The sequence below is a fragment of the Bidens hawaiensis genome, unplaced genomic scaffold (assembly GCF_021521415.1).
Source record: "Bidens hawaiensis isolate Kalapana, Puna unplaced genomic scaffold, B.hawaiensis_p1.1 tig00008968_1, whole genome shotgun sequence".
NCBI lineage: Eukaryota > Viridiplantae > Streptophyta > Magnoliopsida > Asterales > Asteraceae > Bidens > Bidens hawaiensis.
In genome coordinates, this window is record NW_027491654.1 from 740,805 (window position 1) to 766,778 (window position 25,974).

Here is a 25,974-nt window from a genome sequence, read left to right on the forward strand (position 1 = left end):
GAGGAAGAATCAAGGTAACGAATTAAGGAGGAAAACATAACGAATCAGAACAAAGGATAACGAATTAGCCAACAAATTAGGCTTAATTCGTTATAGAGAATGAGTTAGCGATTTAGAAAATAATTTAAAATCCTAGTGGAAAATGTGCTAAGACAACTAATGAAAATAAATATTTACGAACGGATTGTGTTTTAAATGTATTTTACATTGATATAATTTTCATCAAGTATTATATGACACGAACAAAAATATTTACAGTCAAGGTTGCAAAAGAAAGACTTGAAAATTCAAACTAAAACACTTATAATGGGACGGAGGGAGTATGATTTTGATGACCAGTTTGTTGCGTTTTTTTTAAAGCATATAGATTTCTAAGATTGTGGTTATAAAGTTATGTAAATTTTATGATTTTCTAATTGTTTTCTTGTGAATTTTTATGATTGTCTATATTTATATGGTAATTATTACGTTCACACGTTTTGTTTTCAGTTTTACATAATCTTCTAGATATTAACGTTAACATAAACTCATTGTGACATACATTAACATCTTAGTTTAAAACTTAATCAGGTTGCATGGTTTGTTTTGTTTTTCAGGTTCTATAGCAAAATGCTTTTGTTTTTGGATGGAAATTTTTTAAGTTTCATGACTTAAAAAACTGGGATAATACGGTTTAAAAATTGGGATAATTATTACGTTCACATGGTTTGTTTTTCAGGTTCTATTATCCCGTACTGGGATAATACGGTTTAAATATTTTCTGACTTTGCTAATATAGACAAGTTTGTGTAACTATTAACTTTTTATGTAGACAATAATCTATAATATTTTGTTTAGGCCATCCTAATGTTAATATATGATTTTTTATTTATGAAATTTTATGATTGTCTATATTGATTTTGTTATTTATCTATTTTCAACCCGTGTGTAACACGGATACTATCCTAGTAAAGAAATATAACACCGTAAGTACTATCCTAGTAAAGAAATATAACACCGTAAATACTGTATTATTATTCCTTATTATTATATACTCATCAAGAAATATAACACCGTATCTTAGGTCATTGTGCCCTCCAAATTTAAAGAGCTCCATTACCTCACTATAATCAGACTTTGTCTTAATCAGGTTCACGCTAGCTTTAGAGTTTGATTTTGCCGTTATTTCAAACAAACCATACCGCTGTTTTGAACAGAACTTTTTGACATAACATACGATAGAAACAAAACCAAAATAACCTCGAGAACACTCATAGGATCCTTACAAATGGGAAAAAATTATTTGGTGGAAAACTTTGCTATTTAAAAAAAGAAAGGAAAATCAAGACTAGTCTAGTCAAACTCGACTCAAAAGTCAAAACTAAGCCGAATGAGTTTCTAGTTTCTACATTACGTGGACCCCATTTAACAGCCACCAGCTTTAAATCTTAATTTTGTCATTAGTAGGAAAATTAGCTGGACCCACCTAACAGTCACCAATTTAAAATATAATAATTTATTACAAACCCAGAAAAAGATTCCGTAATTCCCGGGTAATTAATCGCAAATTTTGGGGATCAATGACAAAAAGAAAAAGAACACTGGAGTAGGAATGGGAGATATGCTTGTCACGTAGTTAATAAAATAACCACAGTTGACCATTTATAACATTAAAAAAACCTTAACCATTGTGACAGTGACCCATGCAAGGTGCACCTTCCAATGCACATGGTACAATTTTACTACAAACAAAAGCATCCTTTTAAAATTAAAATTAAAGCAATGTAAGAAGATTTGACTTTTTTTTCATGTCAACCACTGCAAGAAAACAAAGTCAAAACTGTTTGCAAGAATTGGCTAATTTCTTTGCAATTTTCAAGTTCAAATCACTAACAAGCATCATTATCAACTCAAAAACCATCCAAAATAAAAGACAACATCTGATAATTTAACAACCTTCAGCAGATAAACAGGCATCATAAGAAAGAATGAACAAACAATCCCAACCAAGAATCCCCAGGTTCCAACGGATCCTCACCGTCCATCTAGTGAAGTGAACGACTCAGCAAAACCCGAGGGACGAGTCGGTATGCTCGTCTGTGTATTATCATTGCTCCCGATAACCGACGAGTTATCAATCCCGCTCATACCCTCCAACGCCTGCCACTTCTTGACCGCTTGCGGTAAAGTCATATCAAGGTCAATTCCATAAATATCATCTGGGTCGGGTTCAGACGGTTTCCAAAGCTCAGCTAGTGAAGACAGAACATTAACTGCATGGCTCATGTCGGGTCGTTGGTGTGGCTCACGGGCACAGCAGTGACCTGCTAGCTCAGCCACTGTACTCACGCTGGCTAGAGCTTCTTCATCGAGGTCAAGGGTTGGGTCAATCGCCTTCCGGAAGGTGTCTTTATTAATATGCATTCGTCTGAACCATTGCACTAGGTGAACACTTTCCTCCGGTTGTGTTTCGTCAAGTGCTCGTCGACCGGTTACCAATTCCATTAATATTACCCCAAAACTAAACACGTCGATCTTCGTAGTGACCCTACCCGTTACTATAACAATAACACGTAGAATAAATTACTAAAATGTTTAAACTTTGAATGAAATATGCATATATAGAAGGAAATTGATGAATAATAATAATAATAATACCTGCGTATTCGGGTGCAAGATATCCGAATGTCCCGGCTAACCTTGTAACGAGTGAAGCTTTACCATCAGGTGCGAGGCGAACAAGACCAAAATCTGAAACCTTGGCCCGCATATCATCACCGAGGAGAATATTGGACGGTTTCAAATCTCGATGAATAAAACTTTGTTGTGCTAAACCATGTAAATACTCGACACCTCGTGCAACATCTAAAGCGATAATCAACCGTTTAGTCCATTCGAGCGGTTTCAAATCTTCCTTTTGCCAATCGAATAAAAACCGACTAAGTGTCCCTTGAGGCATGTACTCATAAACGAGAAGTCTCTCATTTCCGTCCAAACAATACCCGAGAAGCGCCACCAAATGCCTATGTCTAACTTTTGTTAAAACCGCAATCTCAGATTTAAACTCATCAAGCCCCTTTTCACTCATGACACCCGATTCCATCCGCTTAACCGCAATCTTGGTCCCGTCATGTAACTCGCCTTTGTAAACGGTCCCAAACCCGCCCTTCCCGAGTATGTTATCTTGGCTGAAATTGTTGGTGACGTTTCGCAAAACTTGGATTGAAATTACCATATTGCCCGCTTCGACAACGTGGATATCGCGGCCCCCGCTACTCGTTTGACTAAACGAGTCACTAGGTCCACCGGTTGTGCTTGAACCCGCAACGGTGATCTTAACCCCGTCGCCATCCGAAGTGGAGTGACGGGGATGAATCACCATCATGTTTTGGTACGGCATACTGCTAGCACGCTTTTGTTTGCGCGTGTACAACAAACACCCACCTAACAAACCCGCAACCACAACAACACTACCAATAACCGACCCCACCACAACCCCGGTGTTCACACCCTTGCCACTGCCACCATTACCCTTGGTTCGACCACCAGGCGGACCACCGGATGGACCAACCGGGGTCACACTAGGACCATCTTTCCCAATATCAATATTCCCATCATATTTCACCTTAACGGTCTGTTTGAACTCAGGTACCCGCCCATAAAGCTGATTATTAGAAACATCAAACTCGCTCAAATTTGGTAAATCTTTAAGCTCGTCAGGTATCGTCCCTGAGAGATTATTGTTTGCGAGAATCAACTTTTGCAACGACGTTATCGACGCAAAATCACGCGAAATACTACCCGTGAGAGCCATTCTTTGAAAATTAATAACAGTAATGTTCCCGCTACTCGAACACGAAATCCCAAACCATGAATTACAAGGATCATTCCCCTTCCAACTATCAGCAAACCTACGCGGGTACCCCAGAGGTTTCAAAACCGCAAGCAGCTTATTAACCCGATCATCACAGGCAGCACCAGGATTGGGCAAACAAAAACTATTAGTCCCACTCAAATCAACAGCTACAGACTTACCAAAACTCGGAGTCGGTCCCTGCAACATATTATTTGTCAAATTCACAACTTTTAGAGAGGGTAGCCCCGTTAACGAGTCTGGAACAGGGCCGGTGAAGCTGTTATCCCTAACACTGAAATTCTGCAACTCGTTCAAACCCGAAAAGTCAGGTAGCGGCCCGGAAAACATGTTCGAGTGAAGCCAAGCTTGGGTCAACTGAGTCATGTTTTGAAGAACATCAAGAGTTCCGTTTAATTTGGAGGGGCCGTTCTGACCGTTTAACCAGAGGGATTGAATGGAAGAAGCCGAAAACGAGGCGGGTAAGGGGCCTTGTAGGTTATTGAAGGCCAAATGCAAAGTGGTGAGTCCGGCGAACGTGTCGCCCCCGAAGAAGTCCGGAATTGGGCCGGTGACGTTGGCTGACGTGGCGGAGAAGACTTGCAAAGCGGAAGCCGATTTCAAGGTGTCTGGAATCGACCAGGAAGCGAGGCTGTTGTAATCAAGGTACACATGTTGCAAAGAGGACATACCGGTGAAGAAATCCGGAGGTACGGATGTAAAACCGTTGTTGTTGAGCAAGAGCCTTTGAAGCTGAGTCAACCCGGCGAGACTCGGCAACGGCCCGGTGAGCTGGTTGTTTTGAAACTCCAGGAACTCAAGTGCGGTGAGGTTGCTGAGCGTTGCAGGGAGCGTGCCTTTGAGGTTCTGGTTACCCACCTGGATCCGGGTCACCCGGCCGTCACTCGAGCATCGGACTTGCTGCCAGCTACACGGGTTCGGGTCGGACCAGTCGAGTGATTTTAAGGGGCTGAGGTTGGTTTTCAGAGCTTGCATTACGGCAGCATCGTTGGAGGCTGACTGAGAGGTAACGGCGGTCAGACTGAAACTGAAGAAGAAAAAGATGATGAATGGGTGTAATCGAGGGTGAATTTGAAAACCCAGAAAGGGTGGTTTCGTCATTTTTGGAGATTGGAATTGGGGTTATGAGAGAGGCGGTGTGAGAGAAATTAAATTAATGGGATCATATCAATTTCAAGAATGAATAATAATGTGGAAACCAGTTGTCGGATTGATAAATATATATATATATGATATGATGGTCCGTCACTCAACTTACACAAAAACCATATTTGGCCCCTACTCTTTTACATCCAAAAGTTTACTGTTTTTCTTTTTTTTTTAAAAACTCGTATCATACATGATTGAAAAATTGATTCAATTGCTTGGTTAATGCTTTATGAACCACATGATTGTTGAGAGGTATAGGTGTGCGTTCATACACCTTGTTCATGTTTTAGAAATGAAAGTTTTAGCCACTTTATATAAAGAAGTGTTAATTTTCGTTTTTAATAGTTAAGTCGGAACAAAAAGTCAGCTGAAATATGGAGACTTATGAAGATTTGAGCCGACACTAAAGGCTTTAGCTCTGTATCTGAGTTGAAGCCAACACTAAAGGTTTAGGCCATATGAGAAATATGGAGACTTATGATGATATAAGTCGACACTAAAGGCTTTAGCTCCGTATCTGAGTTGGAGCCGACACTAAAGGTTTAGATGCAGAACTTGCATATGAGAAATTCTTAACTGGACCTAGTATTGTAATGAATCAATGAATTTGTTTGATTTACCTTTTACGCCATAATACTAATCATTGTGGTTATTTCTAATGAATCTGGCTACAAACACCAATTGTTTCATTGTGTTCATCATTTATCATAGAAGGAAAACAAATAAATGAACATGTAGAACACATTAAGTTTGTGGTTTCTAATTTGTTAATCATTAATCATAGATCACATGTGTTGATCCGTTTGTAATTTTTCCTTTTTCTATATACACCTTATAATAGCAAATCATTATTGCTGAAGAACATGAAATTAAGGTGAGCCCGTGAATGGTTAAATACTTAGAAGATTCATATACTCAAACTGTGTCTTATCATTTCTTGCTACATATATAATGTGTTACAAATAGGATTAATATTTTTTGCGGTCACTATGATTGGTAGCTAAAATTTCAGGGACTAAATAGAATTTTTAGATTTAGTATTGGGATTAAATTTGTCCAATTTTTTTCTCAGTCATTTTATACGCTTGACGTGTAAAAGTTAATACATTGTTTGTTATTGCGATATCTTTGTCTTAATATGCATCTACTATCCATTTTATATATAAAAACTTCAACTGGATAAGAAAGGAAAGGTTAAACTATTTTAACTAATCGTTTTAATTATTTAAAAAAAAAGGTGTTGCTAAAAGTATCATTCTTCCTTTCATTTTTATTAAATATACCTCTTCCCCAAACTTTAAATTAATACAATTTATACCTTTATATTTTTTCTTTGTCATTTTGTCAATTTTATTAGAATTATTAGTTAAAGAAAAGTTTTTATTATTATTTAAAGAGTTTTTCTTTTCTTTCTTTTTCTAATCTCTTTCTGTATATTATAAAACATTTTTTAAATAACAAAAAATTTGTTTATGTATAAAATGTTTTTTAAATTTAAAAGAATAAAAACATTTTTTTACAAGTGTTTTAAAACTTTTAGGATGTGTTTTTTCTTTTTAAATAACTTTTAAAGATAGCTTACTTTAAAAAAGAAACACATTTTTTTTCATCTATAAAACAGATTAAAAAACATACGACTCGATCAACAAGCTGGTTCTTTTCTCATTTGACATTAATTTCATATTTTCGAACTTATCATAAAATATTTAAATGATCTTTTTATCGGGTCTGAGGCATATGATAAGATAGATATATACAAAACGTTTATCATTTTATAAAGGCGTTATGTCATTATTCTTTAAATACATTTTATAATGATAATAAATATTAGGGATATTGGTTTTAAATACTCTCAACTTTGACCCATTGGTATATAGCACTCCCAACTTACGAATTGTTACCCAATACTCCCAACTTTTAACATATTTTCTTCTGGCACTCCCGAAGTAACGAGAAACTAACTTCGTAGTGTTTTGGGTAAAAATGCCATTTTTCAAAGTTCAAGGATTAAATCAAATTTTAATTTTTATATATTCAACATCTATCTCCACCCAACAAGGCAACAACCACCCCTCTTCCATCTTTCCTGCCGACAACCACCGGCCACCACCGCCACTAGCAGCCGTCAAGCACCCCATTCTTTAGTGTTTGAAACCGAGTCGGTAGAAAACCATATAGGAAACACTCTGAATCGATCCCACCCACCGAACTTTCTAGGCTAGAATTCACTGACGCCTCAATTGCCGCCGGAAAAACCCAAGTCTTCATCATTAAAACAGTTTTACCTCCGATAATATAGCCGCCGTGAAACCCAACTCTTCATCATCGCCACCATTCTCCTCGCCGCTGCCGCCACCATCTTCCTTCCAATCATAATCACCACCATCTCCCACCCACCACACCACAACCACCACCACCGTATCCCACCCAATAACAACAACCACCCACTCGACTTCCCATCCTACGCCTCACAATTCCTTCGATCCAACGGCTTCAAATTCATGGCCAACATCATCCACGTCTCGCCGGACCTCTTCCTCTCAACCTTCGAAACCATCATCTTCGCCATCCCGGATTCCGCCATATCCAATCTCTCAAACCCTTAGTGGTCGGTGGTTGGTGGTTGTCGGCATGGAACATGGAAGAAGAGTGGTTGTTGGGTTGAGATGGATGATGAAATATATAATAAATAAAATTTGATTTAATCCCTTGAACTTTGAAAAATGACATTTTTTACCCCCAAACACTAACGAAGTTAGTGTCTCGTTACGTCGGGAGTGCCAGAAGAAAATATGTTAAAAGTTGGGAGTGTTGGGAAACAATTCGTAAGTTGGGAGTGCTATCTACCAATGGGTCAAAGTTTGGAGTATTTAAAACCAATATCCCTAAATATTATTATTGTTATAAAGAACATTAAACACAAAGGGAGAAAATAAAAAAAGTAAAACATAAACTTTATGGTATTTGATTTGATATTTTAAAGGGAGACTTGAAATGACTAAAAATATTTGAGGGTAGTAATATGTCAAATAAAATTGTTGAAGTAAATAAAAGTCTAGCGGAGGGGTATGACAAGTACACAAGAGGGTACGTTTAGCCTATCCTAAAAAAATAAACTAATCATTTTAATTATCATATTAATCAATGATTTAAAAACCTGTATATACCGGGTCACTTGAACCCGGTTAAACTGGATTTCATATTGTAAACCGGCCATTTGAGACCCGTAATTTAGGGTGGTTGATTTGAACATCAAATCGGGGTTTTTTTATTAAATTATTATTTTAAACTAGTAAACCGGTTTTAAGTCCAAGATTTGTTAAATAATAAAAAATAGGAAAATTGGTTTTAAATAATCTAAACTATGGTCTATTGGTAAATATCCATCCCAACTTTACACTTGCCTGCCGGCAGTACCAACTACTTGTGCATTTGTTTTTAACGGGCCTCGATTAATGGATGTTAACTCCGTTAGTCTTTTTCTGATGTGCCCATCCCAGCTGTCAAATATCAGATTACGTGGAACGTCTACGTGGCGGCTGACTGTGTATAAGGTATATGTTATCATCACCATCTTCAACCTAATAATCTTTACAACCCACAGCCACCACAACACCACCAGTCCACCACCCCTGCAACCATCGCCGGAACCCCGACAACCATCATGCCCATTCACAAAAACCACCACCGGAACCCACCACCTGCAATTGGCCATCTTCTCTGACCCCCAACTTTCCGGAGTTCTACCCTAATCTTGCTGGAGTTCACAAAACCCAGATCCACTCTAAACCCACCACCACCATATTAGGGCAGAACTCTCTCTCTTTCTCTCTTCCCCTGCAATTTACCCACCACCTGCCGCCACCAAACCCTAGCACCACCACCACCTTCTCGTCAATCAGTCAATTATAAGATCAAAAAATCCAAAATTCAATTCCTTACCAAAAGCCCTAATTTATATCAAACCTACCTCTCCAGATCTGCTCGGTAAAACCTTAGCCCCGACACATGGTACCCTCCTTCAAATTTGCTCGGCTCACAATTAATCGCATGTGGAAGCGATGGTGGTGGTTGATGGGTGGTTATGGTTGGGTGGTGGTATGAAAGAAGACGACGGTGGTTGGGTTGTGGGAAAGAAATGGGTGGGGAGTTAGGGTCTTATTATTATTATTATTATGACTGGTCTGCTGATACACAGTCAGCCACCACGTCGCGTTCCACGTAATCAAGTTTTGCCAACTGGGATGGCCACGTCAGACAAAGACTAACGGAGTTAACATCCGTTAGTCACGGCCCGTTAAAAACAAATGCACAAGTAGTTGATACTGTCAGCTGGCAAGTGTAAAGTTGGGATGGATATTTACCAATAGGCCATAGTTGGGATTATTTAAAACCAATTTTCCTAAAAAATAAGGTTTACTATTTTAAATAAATGAACAAAATTAAAGGTAATAAAGAAATGAATTACATTATACAAACATTAAGAAGTCTAGAATGTCAAATTTATAAAGGTGATAAAATCTCTTTATATACGACATTTGTTGTTTTATCACATGTATTCAAATCGTAATCCAATAAAAACAAATTTAAACAATGTTCTTTAATAATTTCTGCTTGTTTTTCATATTTCTACTTGCTTGATATTCAATTCAATCAATATTTTACTTTTAATCTCGTTACTATTTTATAACCAGATTGCCTAAATGGTTTTGGCTCATGATCCATTGCAGTTATTATGAATGAGATGAAATATTAGAATATTAGAATGAAAAATTGATTATTTTATAACCCAATTGTCAAAATGATTTCAACTCATAACTCATGAATAACATGGATTAAGGAGAATAGAAATTAGAATTTAGGAATTAATGTGGTTATGACACATCATTATCATTATTATTAGAGTAAGATAAGATCATGTACTTTTGAATTACTTGAGTTGAGACAGTTTCGTATAATAGTAATCAAATTTTAAAAGTGTTCAAATTAGGTTACTAAAGTTACTAAGTTACATATGTTAGGGGCAACTCTATATAATAGCAACGAAGTTTTGAAATTATTCCAATCAGGTAACTCATAATCTTTTGTTCCAATCAGGTTACTAAAGTTTTTTTTTTGTCCTAATCCTAAATATTTTACATGTATAGCAGGTCATGCAGGTTTTTTTATTTTTAAATAGTTTGACATTGCAAAATAGTTTTTAAAAATTGAAAAAAATAAATTTTAAATTTTGAAAAATTGGAAATAATAATCTGGAAAATTGAAAAAAAAAAACTAAAAAATTGCAAAAAAAAATGCAAAATTTTAAAAAAATCTTATTATTTTTTTTTGAGAAGAATTGCAAAAAATAATAATTATCTTGGAAATTGTAAAAAAATTGGAAAATTAAATTAAAAAAATCTTAATTTTAATGTTTTTTTTTTTTTTGCATTTTTTCAAAATTAACTTTTTTTCTCAATTTTTATTAATTTTGTCACTTTTAAAAAAAAAGTTTACAATGTTAAACTATTTAAAAATAAAAAAAACCTACAAAACCTGTTATTAAGGTAAAATATATAATATTATAACAAAAACCAAACTTTAGTGACCTAATTGAAACAAAAGATTTTATGAGTTACTTGATTGAAACAATTTCAAAACTTGGTTATTATTCTATAGAGCAATCCTCATGTTTTATTTAAATTACAGGTTTTACCAATTTTCTTAGCATTTTTCTTTTTTTGTTTCACATATAAAATCTTATTATTATTATTATTATTATTATTATTATTATTTATGTTGATATTAAATGGTGACGTGAATTTTATTTATTATTTTTAAATTTTATTTTAATTAAAGTTTTATTACTTATTTAAATATAACTATATATATTGCAAATCTCAACCCCATCATCTTATCCTCCATTGCTTTCTTGACGCACTAGTTGGTGGCTTGAAGCTGTTAGCTAGTAGTTGTAGCCAGAAGCTGGTAGCTGTAATTTTTTAAATGTATTTAGATGTTTGGCAGAGTAGCTTGAGCATTTAATAAATGTATAAAATGACCAAAATATACATAACTAAAAATAATAACATTAAATGTATTTATTTTGGAAGGTTATATAAGTAATTTAAAATACTAAAAACTTGTATATATTTTTAAACGCTACTACTAAAAGCTTTTTCTCATGACCTAAAAGCTCCAAGCTTCTTCAACCAAACAAGACTTTTAATTGAGTAGGAGTTTTTTTTGTTAAAAACTTGAAGCTAGAAACCCCTAAAAGCTTTTAGCCAAACATACCCTTAGTGACCCGATTTGAGAAATTTTACATGGGTGATCTAATTGTAACAATTTTAAGACTTGGTTACTATTATTTGACATTTTTCCTTATGTAAGGTCCCGTTACCTGTTCCCTACATTGGACGTTGGATTTACTCATAAACACACTTCTAAATATCAGAGTTAATTAAAACTTTCGCGGAATATAAAACTTCAACCATAATATATTACATAACCTTCAAATCTTGTCTTAACAAACATTCATCGTTATTTAAACATAAAACATAGTCTTTAAAAATATCATAACATTTCTTGAGATGCCAGTATTCTTCAATTCCATGCCATGCGTCCTCATCAAGCGAGCCGCCTCAGTCTACTCACCTGCGTGAATACTAAAAGTCAGTTACACTGAGTGAGTTCTAGTTAATCAAGTAACATACCATACATCCATACACATTCTTATATACGCACCCGAAGGTACGTATACATACATAGTTCTTTACCTTTCTTTGTACATTTATACTACCATACTTTCCTTTTTTCCTTTTATACATACACATATACATATACCTCGTCCTAAAACATTCGCAGATATTGTAGGTTCCCAGCCGGATCTACACGAGATATCTCGTTCTACGTAGGTGCGGAATCCCTACGTAAGACGTTACGAGCGTAGAAGACGATACGAGTTAACACGATCGAACACACGTTACAATAAACAAATACTCGTTATATTGCAACCTTAAACACGTGATATCAATCACTGATTACAGGACTCGTAAACACGTAAACTAATAAACTGACTGAATAATGAAAACATAAGCCGTAACTTATGTTTATATAATCACGACAACTTCGCCTGGCATGTTCAGGCGAAGTTGTCCCTAAGGTCACAAGTTCGCCTGTATCAGCGAACTTGTGAGCTAACTTCGCTTATATACAAAAACACAAATCTAACAAACTCGATTACAAACACTTGACACTGAACTACTGACATCATGCACCAACAGACTCCCTCTTAACTGATGATCTTCTGTTTGCTCTTCAACCAGCCGTGTCTGAAACTGTCGTGTAGCTTCACAAATCTACCAATCACCTAGCGTCTTCCATATCAGATCTCCCCTTCAGTGTAAGCTTCTCCGACTAAATAGATTGAGGTCTTTGAAATGCATGCATCCCCGTGCCTAATTAATCATCTCAACCAATCACGTGAGTCCTTCTGACTTCACAACACGTGAAGTTGGGCTCCCTCCACAACTTCACCAACACGTCGGCATACGATAAGGTTTAATCTTCAACTACGCAACATCAAGTGATCAATTTCATCACAAAACCACCTTGACAGAATCTAACACACATGACCATTAATTAATCCAAAGCATCTTCAATCACCAGGGATAAAGATCAAGAACATAAACACTTTAATTCCCGATTAAATCCAACTTGTTCCAGAATTTTCACTTTAATAAATAAGCATCACGTTTCAGGATCCAATTCTCGAACGCCTTGAAAATAACATAAATAATATGCTCTGACCGCAATCCAGTAATAACAAAAACCTTCAGTTCAATTTGACTTTCTTCAGTTGGTCAACCTCGAACAACAACAATTTCATTGCCCACAAACACCCAAATATGTGTCAATATCCAGTTTCAATTAATATCCCATTCACAACCTCAACTCCATATCCAGAGTTGACACGTATTTGTTCACACGTAAGACCAAGAGATAACAAGTTTCACTCGTTGACGGAACAACGTCTTCGGTCTCACAATCATCGTGTACACCTGGCCATACAGACGAAAACTCCAAACACTTTTTTTTTTTTTAACTTCGCCTAAAGGTCAACTTCGCTCCTCCTTAACTTCGCCTGTCCATAACTTCGCCTGACAAATAACTTCGCCTGAGATAAGCGAACTTGTGAGGTAGGCGAAGTTGTGAATAACTTCGCTTAACCTTATATCTTCGCCTAAACCCTAAGATTTAAGCGACAACTTCGCCTGAACCCCATAACTTCGCCTGCGGCGGCTGTTCGGCCAGAAATGTGCCAGAAACACCAAAACGCAGATCTCGAACCATAGCATAAGAGCCTAAGGCTCTGATACCACTTGTAAGTCCCCCCGGGGCGTCGCCGATCGATACGAGATCCGCACGAGGTCTAGGAGTGCGGAATCCTCCTAGACTCATTTATTGGTGTAGAAGACGAAGAACACGATTACACACAAACACATACACGAACAAACACACGAACGAGATAAACACATCTGCAGATCCTTTCATATAATAATCATAACTCGTTACATACCAAACACGAAAACAAATGACGGCCGGCCCGAGGTGAGCTCTACCTCGGGCCGTCCCACACGACTCTCCCTCTCGGTTTCTTTCTAGCTACTTGAACCGGGCACACAATACTCTAATTTTTCTGGATACTCAAACCTAAACAAGACACATATATATATAGACAAAACAACTTCGCGGGCTTGGGCTTGGGCCAGTGTTACAACTTCGCCTATGGCGAAGTTGTTCTAACTTCGTACTTCGTTTCCGCTGATCAGAATTGCATAGTGACGGTCACAAAATGCACCAACAGACTCCCCTTTAACCGTTGCTCTCAATTCTAACAAACACAAAACTAACAAACTCGATTACAGACACTTGATACTGAACTACTGACATCATGCACCAACACAATCCATTAAAGGTGAGATTATTTAAATCCAATTTTCCTTTTCTTTTTGCACGGTTCGACCAAGAAACAAAAAAAACTATATGTTTATATGTGTTTTAAGTTTAACATCTATGGGAAGGGTTATACTAAAAATAAGTAGTTTCTTAGAAAGACTAAGAATAAATCATAGCCATTGGATCATGTTAATCAATGGTTGAGATTTAATATTACTAAAAACCGACATAGTTCCTATAATTACTCTTTCACCACTATAACCGACATAGTTTCTTAAAATTCTTCTTTCATCATATGTTGTACTATCACTTGTCAAAAATCTATTGATTCTTACCATTCTTAGGAAACTCTTTCTTTTTATTTAAACCCTTTTCTAACATCTATATATCATAACCTTTTCTTTTTAGAATCGCGAGTTATTGATGATAGAAACAACCATTATATAACGACATATGTTAATGCGTGGTAAAGAGAATTTATGAAAGCAAAATAATGACAATAGTCTTAAAACGAGAACCGAAATTAAAAAAATTACTAGTTTAAACCACGTAGAATAAGCTAATTAAAATAAATGTTAAGATAACTTCTAGTAATGATCTAGACAGATTTTGTAGTGCTGTTGGTAATCACCAAATTATTTTTCTACCACAATTATTTATTTTTTTCTTATATTATATTTTTGCGGGATATGCGAGCAGTGAGAAATATGTTGGGGATCTAAAATATACAATATACAAAAAGTGGCATGTAACTGGACTTTTGAGTATATACCTATATGAGTATTTAAACAAAATAATTGTTTTGAGTCAAGAAACTGAGATTTTTTTTCCTAAAAGTGTATCTGTATCATATGGTTCTCTTTTAACCACTCTTATTTTGTCATTGCATATGTATGTAATTAAGGAGCTTACATTGTAAGAGAGGTGATTCACTAACAATAAAATAACCCATTTAAATAATTAACAATTGATAATTTCCTTCTTCATTTATTTAAAAAACAATAAGAAAAGTAAAATGATGTATGATTTTCCAAATTAAACCCTAACTTGAACCCAAAAATCCTACTAAATTACGTACATAACAAACAGAACAACATTAAATAATTGATCAAAATATATTTAATTAAGACGTGATTCCAAAAATTGCCACACACATATAAGCAAAGCGATAATGAGTAGAAATGAGATGAATAATAATTAAATAAGCTATGTAAACTTTTAAGACTAGAGAAATAAGAAACTTTAATAAGTTAGTTCCTTAACTGTATGATCGAGTATGACAACTGATAACATGGCCTTACAATTTTTTATTTTAAATAAGTTGTCATCAAGTAAGATAATTTATCCCTATAAATACCCCCAACATTTCTCTCCAAGAATGCATCCATATATCATTATCTTCAAATAATTTCAATGGCACAAAAGTGTGAAATGAAGCTTCTTGGGACTCATGGAAGTGTATTCGTGACGCGGGTTGAGTTCTCGCTTAAACTCAAGTGCATCGAGTATGAGTACATTCAGGAAGATTTGTGTAACAAAAGTGAGCTCCTGCTTACTTCGAACCCGGTTTTTCAGCAAGTCCCTATGCTTTTTCATGCAAATGAACATCCCATGATTGAGTCTCTTGTCATACTTGAGTATCTTGATGAGATCCGACCGATGTCCACCCTCTCCTCCCTTCCAACACTTCGGATCGAGCTCAATGCCGGATCTTGGCTTACACATATGACACCTTGGTAATTTATGATCCATGTTATTTGAATTTAGTTGGTATTTTGCATATAAAAAATAATGACCATAAAACATTTAGTTATAGAATTTTTTTTCCTAGTTTTGGTGATTAGTTTAGGGTAAAATAACCAAAATAAGCATGTCGATTAAGGATGCAAATGAACAAATCCTGAGCTCGGCTAGCTTGTTTTAATTAACATATGAGAACTCGATTTCGGCTCGGGCTATACTCGTTTATCAGTTTTTAATTGATTAATCTGTATACAGTATACATATATATATATATAGAGAGAGAGAAAAGAGTTAGAATAAAAATAAGAAGTTTGCTAAGAATGGTAAGAATGACAAAATTTAAAGTTAGGAAACTATATAAAACATATTTAGAAAACTATCTAGCATAAATCGTATATCTTAGGAAACTATTTGATATTTTGAAAACTCGTAATCTCAACAATTAGATCCTAAATCCAATGATTTAGATCTATTCTTACTTTTCTTAGAAAGCCATCTATTTTCACTTATAAAACTCATATCGTTTATTTAACAAATTATCTCGGAGGTCACAATCCGGCTTGACTCATTTGCATCTCAATCATATGTTAACCAAAAAAAATTAGTCAAACAGGCAGATTAACTATAGAAGAGCCGGTCGGCCCACTAACGGCTATTTGCAAGGGCGAGCGGACAACAAGCAGAGACCCTTAATTTCGGGGGAAAATAATTTTTATATATATTTTTCATTTTTTTATATAAATAGATAATAGATGGGTATCCGCGCGATGCAGTGGGAAATACAGACAATGGTAATCACGTAGATTTAGTGGTGCTTGATGTGTCGTTTGTAACCGAGATATCATTTATTGTTATAAGTGGATTCATAGTTCTTATTTTAAACTCAATTTAATATTGTATTGCAAATGAAAACGAAACCTAACCATTGTTAATGCTTTGGTTTTGTTGGGTTTTAATTTTCAACGGTCTACTTTCAGTTTTCGGTGACCAAAAACCGTTAATAATGGTTTGGCTCATGGTTTAATTTAAAATCATCAAAACTGAACGGAAAATGCCTATACGTAAAATTGTATTTTTTTAACTGAAAAGAAATCATTACAATATCATACTCAAATTAAAGAGAACTAAATGCTCATTTTTATGATGTAATTTTTTTAAAAAATCATTAGCGTACGAAAAAGTTATGACCGTTTAAAAATCATGGGAGCATATGGGATAAAAATGAAATTTTAAAGAATAAATGGTTAAAAGATGAGGGACCAAATTAATAACTATTATTTAAATTTATAAAAGTTGATTAAAGTTGAGGGAAAAATTTTGTAACTATTTTGAAGAAAAATGAAAAAGACATGAGATTTAATGATTGAATGGCCACTTTGCCCTCTTTTTAGTATTTACCTTGTGCTTAAACAATTGTAAATCCCTTAAAAACCCACCGTTTTAATTTGCCAATGACTCCCACATTATATATAGTATATAGAATAAATTCTAATCATCTTACTATTTATTGGGCCATTACTTTCTTTTTTAATCCATAATTCATTTAAGCTAGTGTGCCCAAACTGAATTTAAAATAAAAATTACACAAACAGAAACATACACACTTACGGTCGCCCAATCTTTTGTTAGTGAAGATCGACGATAGACCATAGGTCCAGTCACATACACCTAACGACCTAGCCATCACCGTTGATTTTATTACTATAGTTTTTCTCTGTTTAGTTATAACGTTAATGTTGTTTAAAAAAATTAGCTTATATATTTCATTACTCGTGAGGGCCTACGAGCCTTTTTATTTCGGCTCGGCCGATGTATTTAAATTATCAAAGACGACTTTGACTACATGAAAGTCGGTGGCCGGGTGGTGGCACACAAACTCCGAAAATTTGGTTCCTTCACCACCAGCTTAAACAAATACAAAAGCGAGCCAAAAATATAAAAGCCAACGAATATTTGTGAAAATTTTATGATCAACATGCCTATTTTGTGATTTTCTTTTAGTTCTGATTTCTGAGTTCCATACCAGTATATGTGACATGCACATATTGTTGGAAACAAGCTTTCTTTTAACTCAAGTTTTAATGTTTAGTCCAACTATCTAAGCTTAAATAATTCTTTTCTTTTTTAGGTTAAACTATACATCAAAGTTTCCAGTATTATGTTTTTAAAGATGAATTTTTTCCCCACAATTTTGCACCGGGTATTACTAAATTTTAAAAACGAAATTATTTCTCTTATTATTTATCGTTTTTGAGCTTTATATATTATCTTCATGAATTATACCTCCCTCAAACATTAAGAAACCATAGATGTAATATTTATTTATTGTAATAACATGAAAGTATCACCCGTGGACGAAAGAGTTTATGATAACACGAGACACGAAGAGAAGAGAAGAATTGAAAATAATGCTCATTGAAGGATCGGTGATGTTAGAAGAGGCATTCGTGAAGTTGAGCAAAGGAAAGGCCTTTTTTGGTGGAGATGATATTGGTTACCTAGATGTTGCTCTTGGAAGTTTTCTGGGGTGGTTCAAGTTTAATGGATCAGTTTTCGGTTTGAATGTGATCGATGAAGCAAGAACCTCGAGACTTACAGAGTGGGTAAAGTGTATGTGGTCACATGAAGTGGCTAGGAGTATGATTCCAAGTCACGAAATTCATATGGACTTTCTTAACATGCTCCAAAGCCAATGCTCCAAAGCCAGTTACCACCCATCCATGTTCCGGTTTCCACATAAATAAACCATTGTGTTATATATATATGTGTGTGTATGCTAAATAAATGCCATGAAGATCACAATATATATGGTTAGATTTGAAGTTTGTACATAGGTGTGGATGTTAATGAAGATCACATAGTAGTGATCCTTTTTGTTTTACAAACTAAGTTATAAAGTGAATGTTTTCTTTAGGATTTTATCTACTTATGTGAACTTATTATTTATACAACAATTATAAATATATAAATCTTTATCAGCCAGGGCACTAGTACAAAAAAAGTCATTTTAAAACGGTTAAATGGGGTTTACATAACGGTTTCAAAACCATTTTAAACGCCGCATTGCAAAACGTATTAAAATCAGTTTAGAAACATGTAAAATGGTATCTAAAAACAACGCCTTAAAAACCGTTGTAAAATGGAACACAAAAACAACGCTTCAAAACCATTGTACAATGGTATTAAAAAACAACGCTTCAATACAAAAAGCTTTAGTAAAAAAATAGTGAAAATATCGTTATAAATGATATTAAAAACAACGTTTTTTTTATTATTCAAAAAACAACGCTTTTATACATTTGACTTTTTTTTTAAATTAAATTATGTTTGCAGTAACCAAAACATTGTAGTAACCAAAACCTCAAAATTCAATTTATATACATAATAATCTTACATTTATACAAAACTGGTCTAACCTATAATAAAATGTAAACATAGACACACACACAATGTTATTTCTACTTGTAAGGCCCCCTTACCGATACCTCACTTTGGACGTTGGATTTACTTATAAACACAGTATTAAATATCAGAGTTAATTAAAACTTTACGTGTAATATAAACTTCAACCAAAATAATTACATAACTTTCAAATATTGTCTTAACAAACATCCGTAGTCATTTAAAAACAAAACATACTATTTAAAATATCATAGCATTTCCTTGAGATGCCAGTATCTTAAATTCCATGCCATGTGTCCTCATCAAGCGAGCTGTCTCATCCTACTCACCTGCATGCATACTAAAAGTCAGCTACGCTGAGTGAGTTATAGTTAATCATATAACATACAATACATCCATACACATTCTTATACACGCACCCGAAGTTACATATACATACATAGTTCCTTACCTTTCTTCATACATTCATACGATCATACTTTCATTCTTATCTTTTATACATACTTATATACATATACTTCATCCTATAACCTTCGCAAACATTATTAGGTTTGTTCCTTATCGGAGAAGCCTGATGAGATAAGGCAGTAGGAGGAGGTTGCCGAAGCTTTTTATAATCTACCTTTTGAAGAAAGTCCCCCACCACCATACACAAGGAATAATTACGATATTGTTAAGATGGGTTACCGAGATCCGCCACCATAGTACGGATATCCCAACTATACCGCAATCGCAAAAGGAGCATCTTGAACGTGCCTTGCATGAAACCGATGATATAAGAAAGAAGGTAGCCACTAATGTTAACAAGAAAAATATGTTCAAGGACTTCATGAAGGATTAAGAATCATGTTCTCTTGTGTTTGTAGTCGATTGTTCTGTGTAAGTCTCTGTATTATACTCTATCCTTAGTACACGTACCAAGTTTTTAGGATGTTTGTAAGATACTCTAGTTGTTTGTAATATATCAAATCCAACAGTATATAAATAAAAATTTATGTTTCTAAATCAATTATACCTTAATTGTAGAATGTCAGAACAAAACAACCCTTCACAAAACAAAGAAGCTTATAATCAGAGAAGCAATCAAATCAGAACGAAAACTGAACCTACTTAAGAAATTTTTCAGCAGTTGATAACAAAAATGCAAGAATGATAACTCATGCAACGCACCCGTTGGTTCCAACAATGAAAGAAGTATTAGCACATAAGAGTGAAACTCGACAATCTAATAAAACTGTCAAATCCAGATCTTGTTCAAATTCTTCAGTACGTCAAGATGAAAGTGTGTATAGTTTGAATGCTAATAACAATTTCATATGAAATTTTTTAAAAAATTAAGTATTGAAGGTTGTCTTTTCAAGGATATCAAGAGTTATGGACCGAAAGAATTTTATGGCGACAAAGGCACCATATTTGTACTCCGTTGGTTGGAAGATATTGAATAAATTGTGATTATTAGTAAATGAACTGAGAAAGAAAAGATCTTGTATACTTCACAATGTTTAAAGGAGAAGCGTTGTAGGGGTAGAACACTCTAATAATATCAAGAGGCAGAGAACCATTATCAGTTAACGTGGGAAGAATTTTAAGAAATGGTTTTGCAGAAATTATGTTTAATGCATGAGAACGATATGATTCAAACAAAGTTCCTGAACCACAAGGTGGCTGGAACAAAATTGAAAGACTACAATACGAAGTTTCAAGAGTATTTTAAACTTATTCCTCAATTGGTAAAAACCGGAATCAAGTAATATTACTTGTTACGTCTAGGGTTTACGAGACATACGAGACATGGTGAGTTCTCATCTACCACAAACCACCAATTTTGGTCTGATTCGTAGGGAGTTTTACCAAAATAGGGGAGGGGAAAATATTATTTACCAAAGTCGGTGATTTGATTATTATTTACCAAAATAGATTTTCCTTAATAAATGTATATTGACCAAAATAGTTTCCTTGATAGTCCACGTGGCGACACGTGGCGGGTCTAGGGTGAAAATGCAGAGCTAGTGGATGGTGTTGCGATATTCGAAGGCCCAAAATCTCATCTGTCGTGATACACGACGGATTAAAATATTCAGAGGCGGCTAATGATATCATCGCACTACGCGATGGAGCTTCTCAAACTCCATCACGATACACAACCAAACCCAATATTTTTCTTATAAATAGGGAGGTCGGGTTGTGCATTCAGCATCCCAAATCACACCCTCACAATAAATTAGTTAGTCTCGAAGTGCATGCCCGATCCCGACGTTCCGACGAGTTTGTTTCTTGAAGTACGCTTAAGTTTTGGTGTTGTTCTATCTCAATACTCGATTACTGGTAGGATTGTTGTTCATTCTAAGCGTAAACATTATATTCAAAGTACCCACATATGGTAGGGGGTCTGCCTAAATGTTTTTATTATATTGGCTTAGACCCTAGTCATAGGGATAACCCATACCTTGATCAAACATAAAGTTAAAAATCGCTTTTATAAGCCAATGGTATAGTTAAAATATTGTTTATTTATAATTTATAAACATAAAGTTTTATATGCATGAGATATAGTCAAATTATTGTATCTTGTTGAAGAAGAAACCTAGCATATACGTTTATTCATGAAGAAGAAACATAACACATAAAATGGTAAATAAACAAAAGGGACTAAATGTCCAAATGTTTTATATAAACAAATGATTAATCAAGGTAAAGGTTATGCAAAACAAACTAAAGGTCTAAAGCTAGGTCTTTTGGTCTAGATATTTATAGAAGTTTATTCTCGTACTATAGGTTCGAGGTAACTCCATAATATAAATAAGTGAAAGCGTTGATTCAAAACAAAGGTGAATGGGCTCATATCTATAAAACTTTTTAATCGAGTCACTTACCTAGAAACCAAAGTTCACACGAGATAATAAATCTGTAACATCCCGAAATTTCTATGAATAGTATTTAATATATTATTTACGTTAGAAAATTAATTGAGTTAGTAAAGTAATAATAATAATATAATAAAAGGGTGTGGCTTAGAGTAGATAGAATAAATTATATACTTAATATGAAGATGAGCCTAAGGTCCATGAGCTTAAGGAGTATAAATACCCCTTAAACTCTAAATCCTTTTCATCTCATTCATTTTACACAATAACCTACACCATCAAAAACACACACTTAAGCCAAACCCTTTCTACTTTTTTCCATTCAACGATCCGAGACCAACCGAAGGTAAGAAATCATTTATCTCAGCTGACCCAACATATTAGAGCCTGACACCGCAGCCCCGAGATGCCGAATGAGCCATTTGAATCAAGATCTTGCTTTATTCGTGTGTTTAATCAACCAAAAATGAGCTTAAGGGTCTCCTCAGCTTAGATCTGGACACCCCGAAGCTATGTAGGTCATAAACTATCAAACTCCGGCCAACCCTGGTGGTTAACGACGGATGACAGGGCCGGAATCGAAGAAAAACCCCAAACAATGCGTAAAGAGAAAGCTGGTCTAAACATACGGCGTATATGTATACACCGTATAAGTATGTTAAGCGTATAAGTAGATGTTCATCGTATTTGTATATGAAACGTATAAGTATGTGCAGCGCATAAGTATATGTAACGTATAAGTATGTGCAGCACATAAGTATATGTAACGTGTATGTATATGGAGCGCATAAGCATATGTAACTTGTATGTATATGGAGCGCATAAGTATCTACAACGTGTATGTATATGGAGCGCATAAGTATATGTAATGTGTAAGTACGATCAGCGTGTATGTATATGTATGACTTACGCTAGGAGGACTTATACCCTAGAAGAACTTATGCACTGGAATAACTTACACGCTATAGGACCTACACGCCAGAATGTCTTACACGCCCCAAAACTTATACGAACTAAAGTGATTTTCCATAATAAACGAAAGATGAACGACGTATACGTACGTAAGCGATAGATATGAACTTATATGATGCTTAAGATAAGAATAAGTAAATAATTAATAATAAAAAGTAACGTTTAAAATGAAGATTCGATTTGACTAAATAACGAAAGGTAACCCTAGCCAGGGGCTGAACCCATTGGACCCTGCCTCTAGAACCCCGCTGCCAAGGGCGTTGCCCACGGACCCCCGTAGCTAGGGGTTACAATAACCTTGAAATATGATATGGATAGGGATAGTTAATTGATACATGTAATTGGTATATAGTTAGCCGCGCCCAGTTAAGGAAAGGAGTTACCATTAATTGTGAAAGGAATCGGACCCAGGTGAGTTTCTATCCCCATTTCATTGTTATGTTTTTGGGGTTGTGTGCATATTCAATGTGAAATGTTAATACATTTACCTTAAGTGGTAAGCGTATGCCATATATGATTTATGTGATAGTTATTATGTTGTGGTTATGAATGAAGGCTTATCAGTGTGTGAACGATCTAAGGATATTTCATGTATTACCAGGGAAGGTTATTATTAAAAGATTAATGTGAAGGACGCTTAGTGAGTCTGTATGTTATGATGCAACTTTCTTGTTTACCTTGATACATTATATATAATTATTTTACATGTGGTACGTATAAGAAAGTGTATGTATAGTATGCGGGCTCTAAGTCTGACATAGTAAGTTAGGAAGGTAAATCCCTCTAACTTTTGTTGGATATAGACTTGGCATGTGATAGCGTAGTTGAGGAATGTGGGCCTTATATGTGTTATAGATGATAGATGTCAACGTAGATAGGGACTGTGGACCTTATACGTTTTGTAGATAGAAGTCAGCATAGGAAAGGACTGCGGAACTTATATGTGCTGTTAATGTATGATGGTATAGGGAAGGACTGTGGACCTTGTTCGTACCATGAATCGTGAACATAGGTAAGTACTGCGGGCCTTTTTCGTGTTCACGTACTTGAGTATAGGTATAGACGGCAGACTATGAACATACTCTTGGTTGACTAAGGTAAGTGAAAGTATGTATGTATGTATGTATGTATGTATGTATGTAAGAAAGGTAACAAGTTAAGTATGAATATATATCTTCAGATACGTATATATGTATGTATGATATGTGGATGTATTGTATGCTGCCTGATTAACTAGAACTCACTCAACCTAACTGACTTTTAGTATGCACGCAGGTGAATAGGATGATGGAGCTGGCTTGAGGGGGATACATGGTATGGACTGAACTGACTGGAATTTAGTGAAGAAAATTATGAACTTTTATGTTAAGATAATTTTAAAGTTAAAGGTATGATTTTGATATTTTGTAATGAACTTTTGATGTTTTATATTCCGCGAAATGTTTTAAATAACTCTGATTTGTAGAACTGTGTTTATGAGTAAATCCAACGTAAAATGTAGGGCACCGGGAACGAGGCCTTACAAATTCTGTAATACTTTAGTATCTGCTAGCATTCATGTTAGTTATACTTCTGTTTAGATCCTTACAGATGTTGGCAGAGGGTAGGCATACCCCAACACGCTTGGTATCAGGTGCACATCCTATTGAGCAAGTCTATAGGGTTGTGAAGGTTGGAATAATGTGATATAAGAGGGCCGTTGTTTGTTTCAATTATGACCTAAAGGTTTTCAAAAAATGTTTCAGATTCAACATGTTCTCATGAGTTGCTGACGCATTTTATAAAACTATTTTATATATAATCAGGAATAGATGATGGGATATGATGATTAGCCATTAGACGATCTGATACTATGATGAAGTTTTTATTATTAAAATGATGTAAATTATGGTTTTATAAGTTAAACACTTTTGCACTAATTATAAGGTGTTTAATTCCCGACTTTTGGAATATATTAGTAATTTAATCAAAGAATTCCGCTTTACAACCTTAAACTCTGATATATTTATAAAATATTTATCAACTATTAGTCACACTCCTAGGTCCTAAGTTGAGGTGTGACACGGATAAATAAGTTCTAAACAAATTTTTACAACTTGTATTTTATCATTTAAAATACACGATCTAACCAATTAAGTTTTGCAAAGTTTATCTAGATTTAACTTTCCAAAACTCATAACTTAATAGTTTTAACTATTAACTTAAAATTGGTTAATTAAATCACGACAAACTTAGTCATTCTAGGTTATTAAAACTAATTGTTCTAAGAGATGAAAGGGTACATCAATTTTTCACGATTACTAAAGTAAAGCTGGCTTTTACAATGTGCGTGATTTATCATCCCTTGTATTTAATCCTATTTGTTAAAACACTTGGGGCATAATGCAAAACATTAGTGTTTGGAGCTACAACACCGCACTTGGTGCATAGTTTATCCCTCCTAGGTGCAAGGATTCCGTTGCTACAACCTTCCTTCCACATGTACATGTACTAGGACGTCTATTCTTTCTCTCATGTTACATTGTCTGGAGACTAAAAGTGGTCATAGATGAGGCTAAATGTATCAGTGCCTAGAAGTGAGTTTTTTTAGCAGCCTCGTAATCGAGAGGTGTGTATTATCCACAATTGAAAACCGTTGTCAGTTACCTAACCACTTACTAATGTTGCATGCTACAACTTCCATTACTAACAGGAAGCCAGACTCCTAAATTCCTATTCTATTCATATAAGTGGGTCGTTAATAAATGGAATATAAAATCAAAAATTTAATTATACTACTTTTGCTTATTTAATGTAATAGGGTAGGGAATTTAAATGTTCTAGACTTGATACGAGTATACAATTAGTTGATGCCCATCGGATAGAAGTATAAACGGAATTTGTTTAACCGCATCAATATATCAATATGTAATCTTACAAAACATAATAAAAAATACATTGAAATTGTACAAACTAGTGGACATGCGGACAATTATAGCTGTAACAAGTAATAGGTTCTCACAAATATGAAAGGGAATGGATAAGAGACATGATTAATAACCATAGACTGAG

General features: G+C 34.8%; 1 protein-coding gene across 1 annotated transcript; it reads right to left on the reverse strand.

The window, feature by feature from the left end:
• Positions 1–1,930: 1,930 nt before the first annotated feature.
• On the reverse strand, positions 1,931–4,954 carry LOC143530654 (receptor protein kinase TMK1-like). The gene is made up of 2 exons (XM_077026133.1): positions 2,638–4,954; positions 1,931–2,537 (listed from the first exon to the last, which is right to left on the reverse strand). The coding sequence occupies exons 1-2, from the start codon at positions 4,952–4,954 to the stop codon at positions 2,014–2,016; spliced, it is 2,841 nt and encodes a 946-aa protein (XP_076882248.1). The 3' UTR covers positions 1,931–2,013.
• Between the last annotated feature and the right edge of the window lie 21,020 nt (positions 4,955–25,974).

Coding starts and splice junctions, on each gene's coding strand:
- LOC143530654 (XM_077026133.1), bottom strand. CDS start 4,954: ATGACGAAACCACCCTTTCTGGGTTTTCAAATTCACCCTCGATTACAC. Junction 2,538..2,637: donor TCTTGCACCCGAATACGCAG/GTATTATTATTA, acceptor TTATTGTTATAG/TAACGGGTAGGGTCACTACG.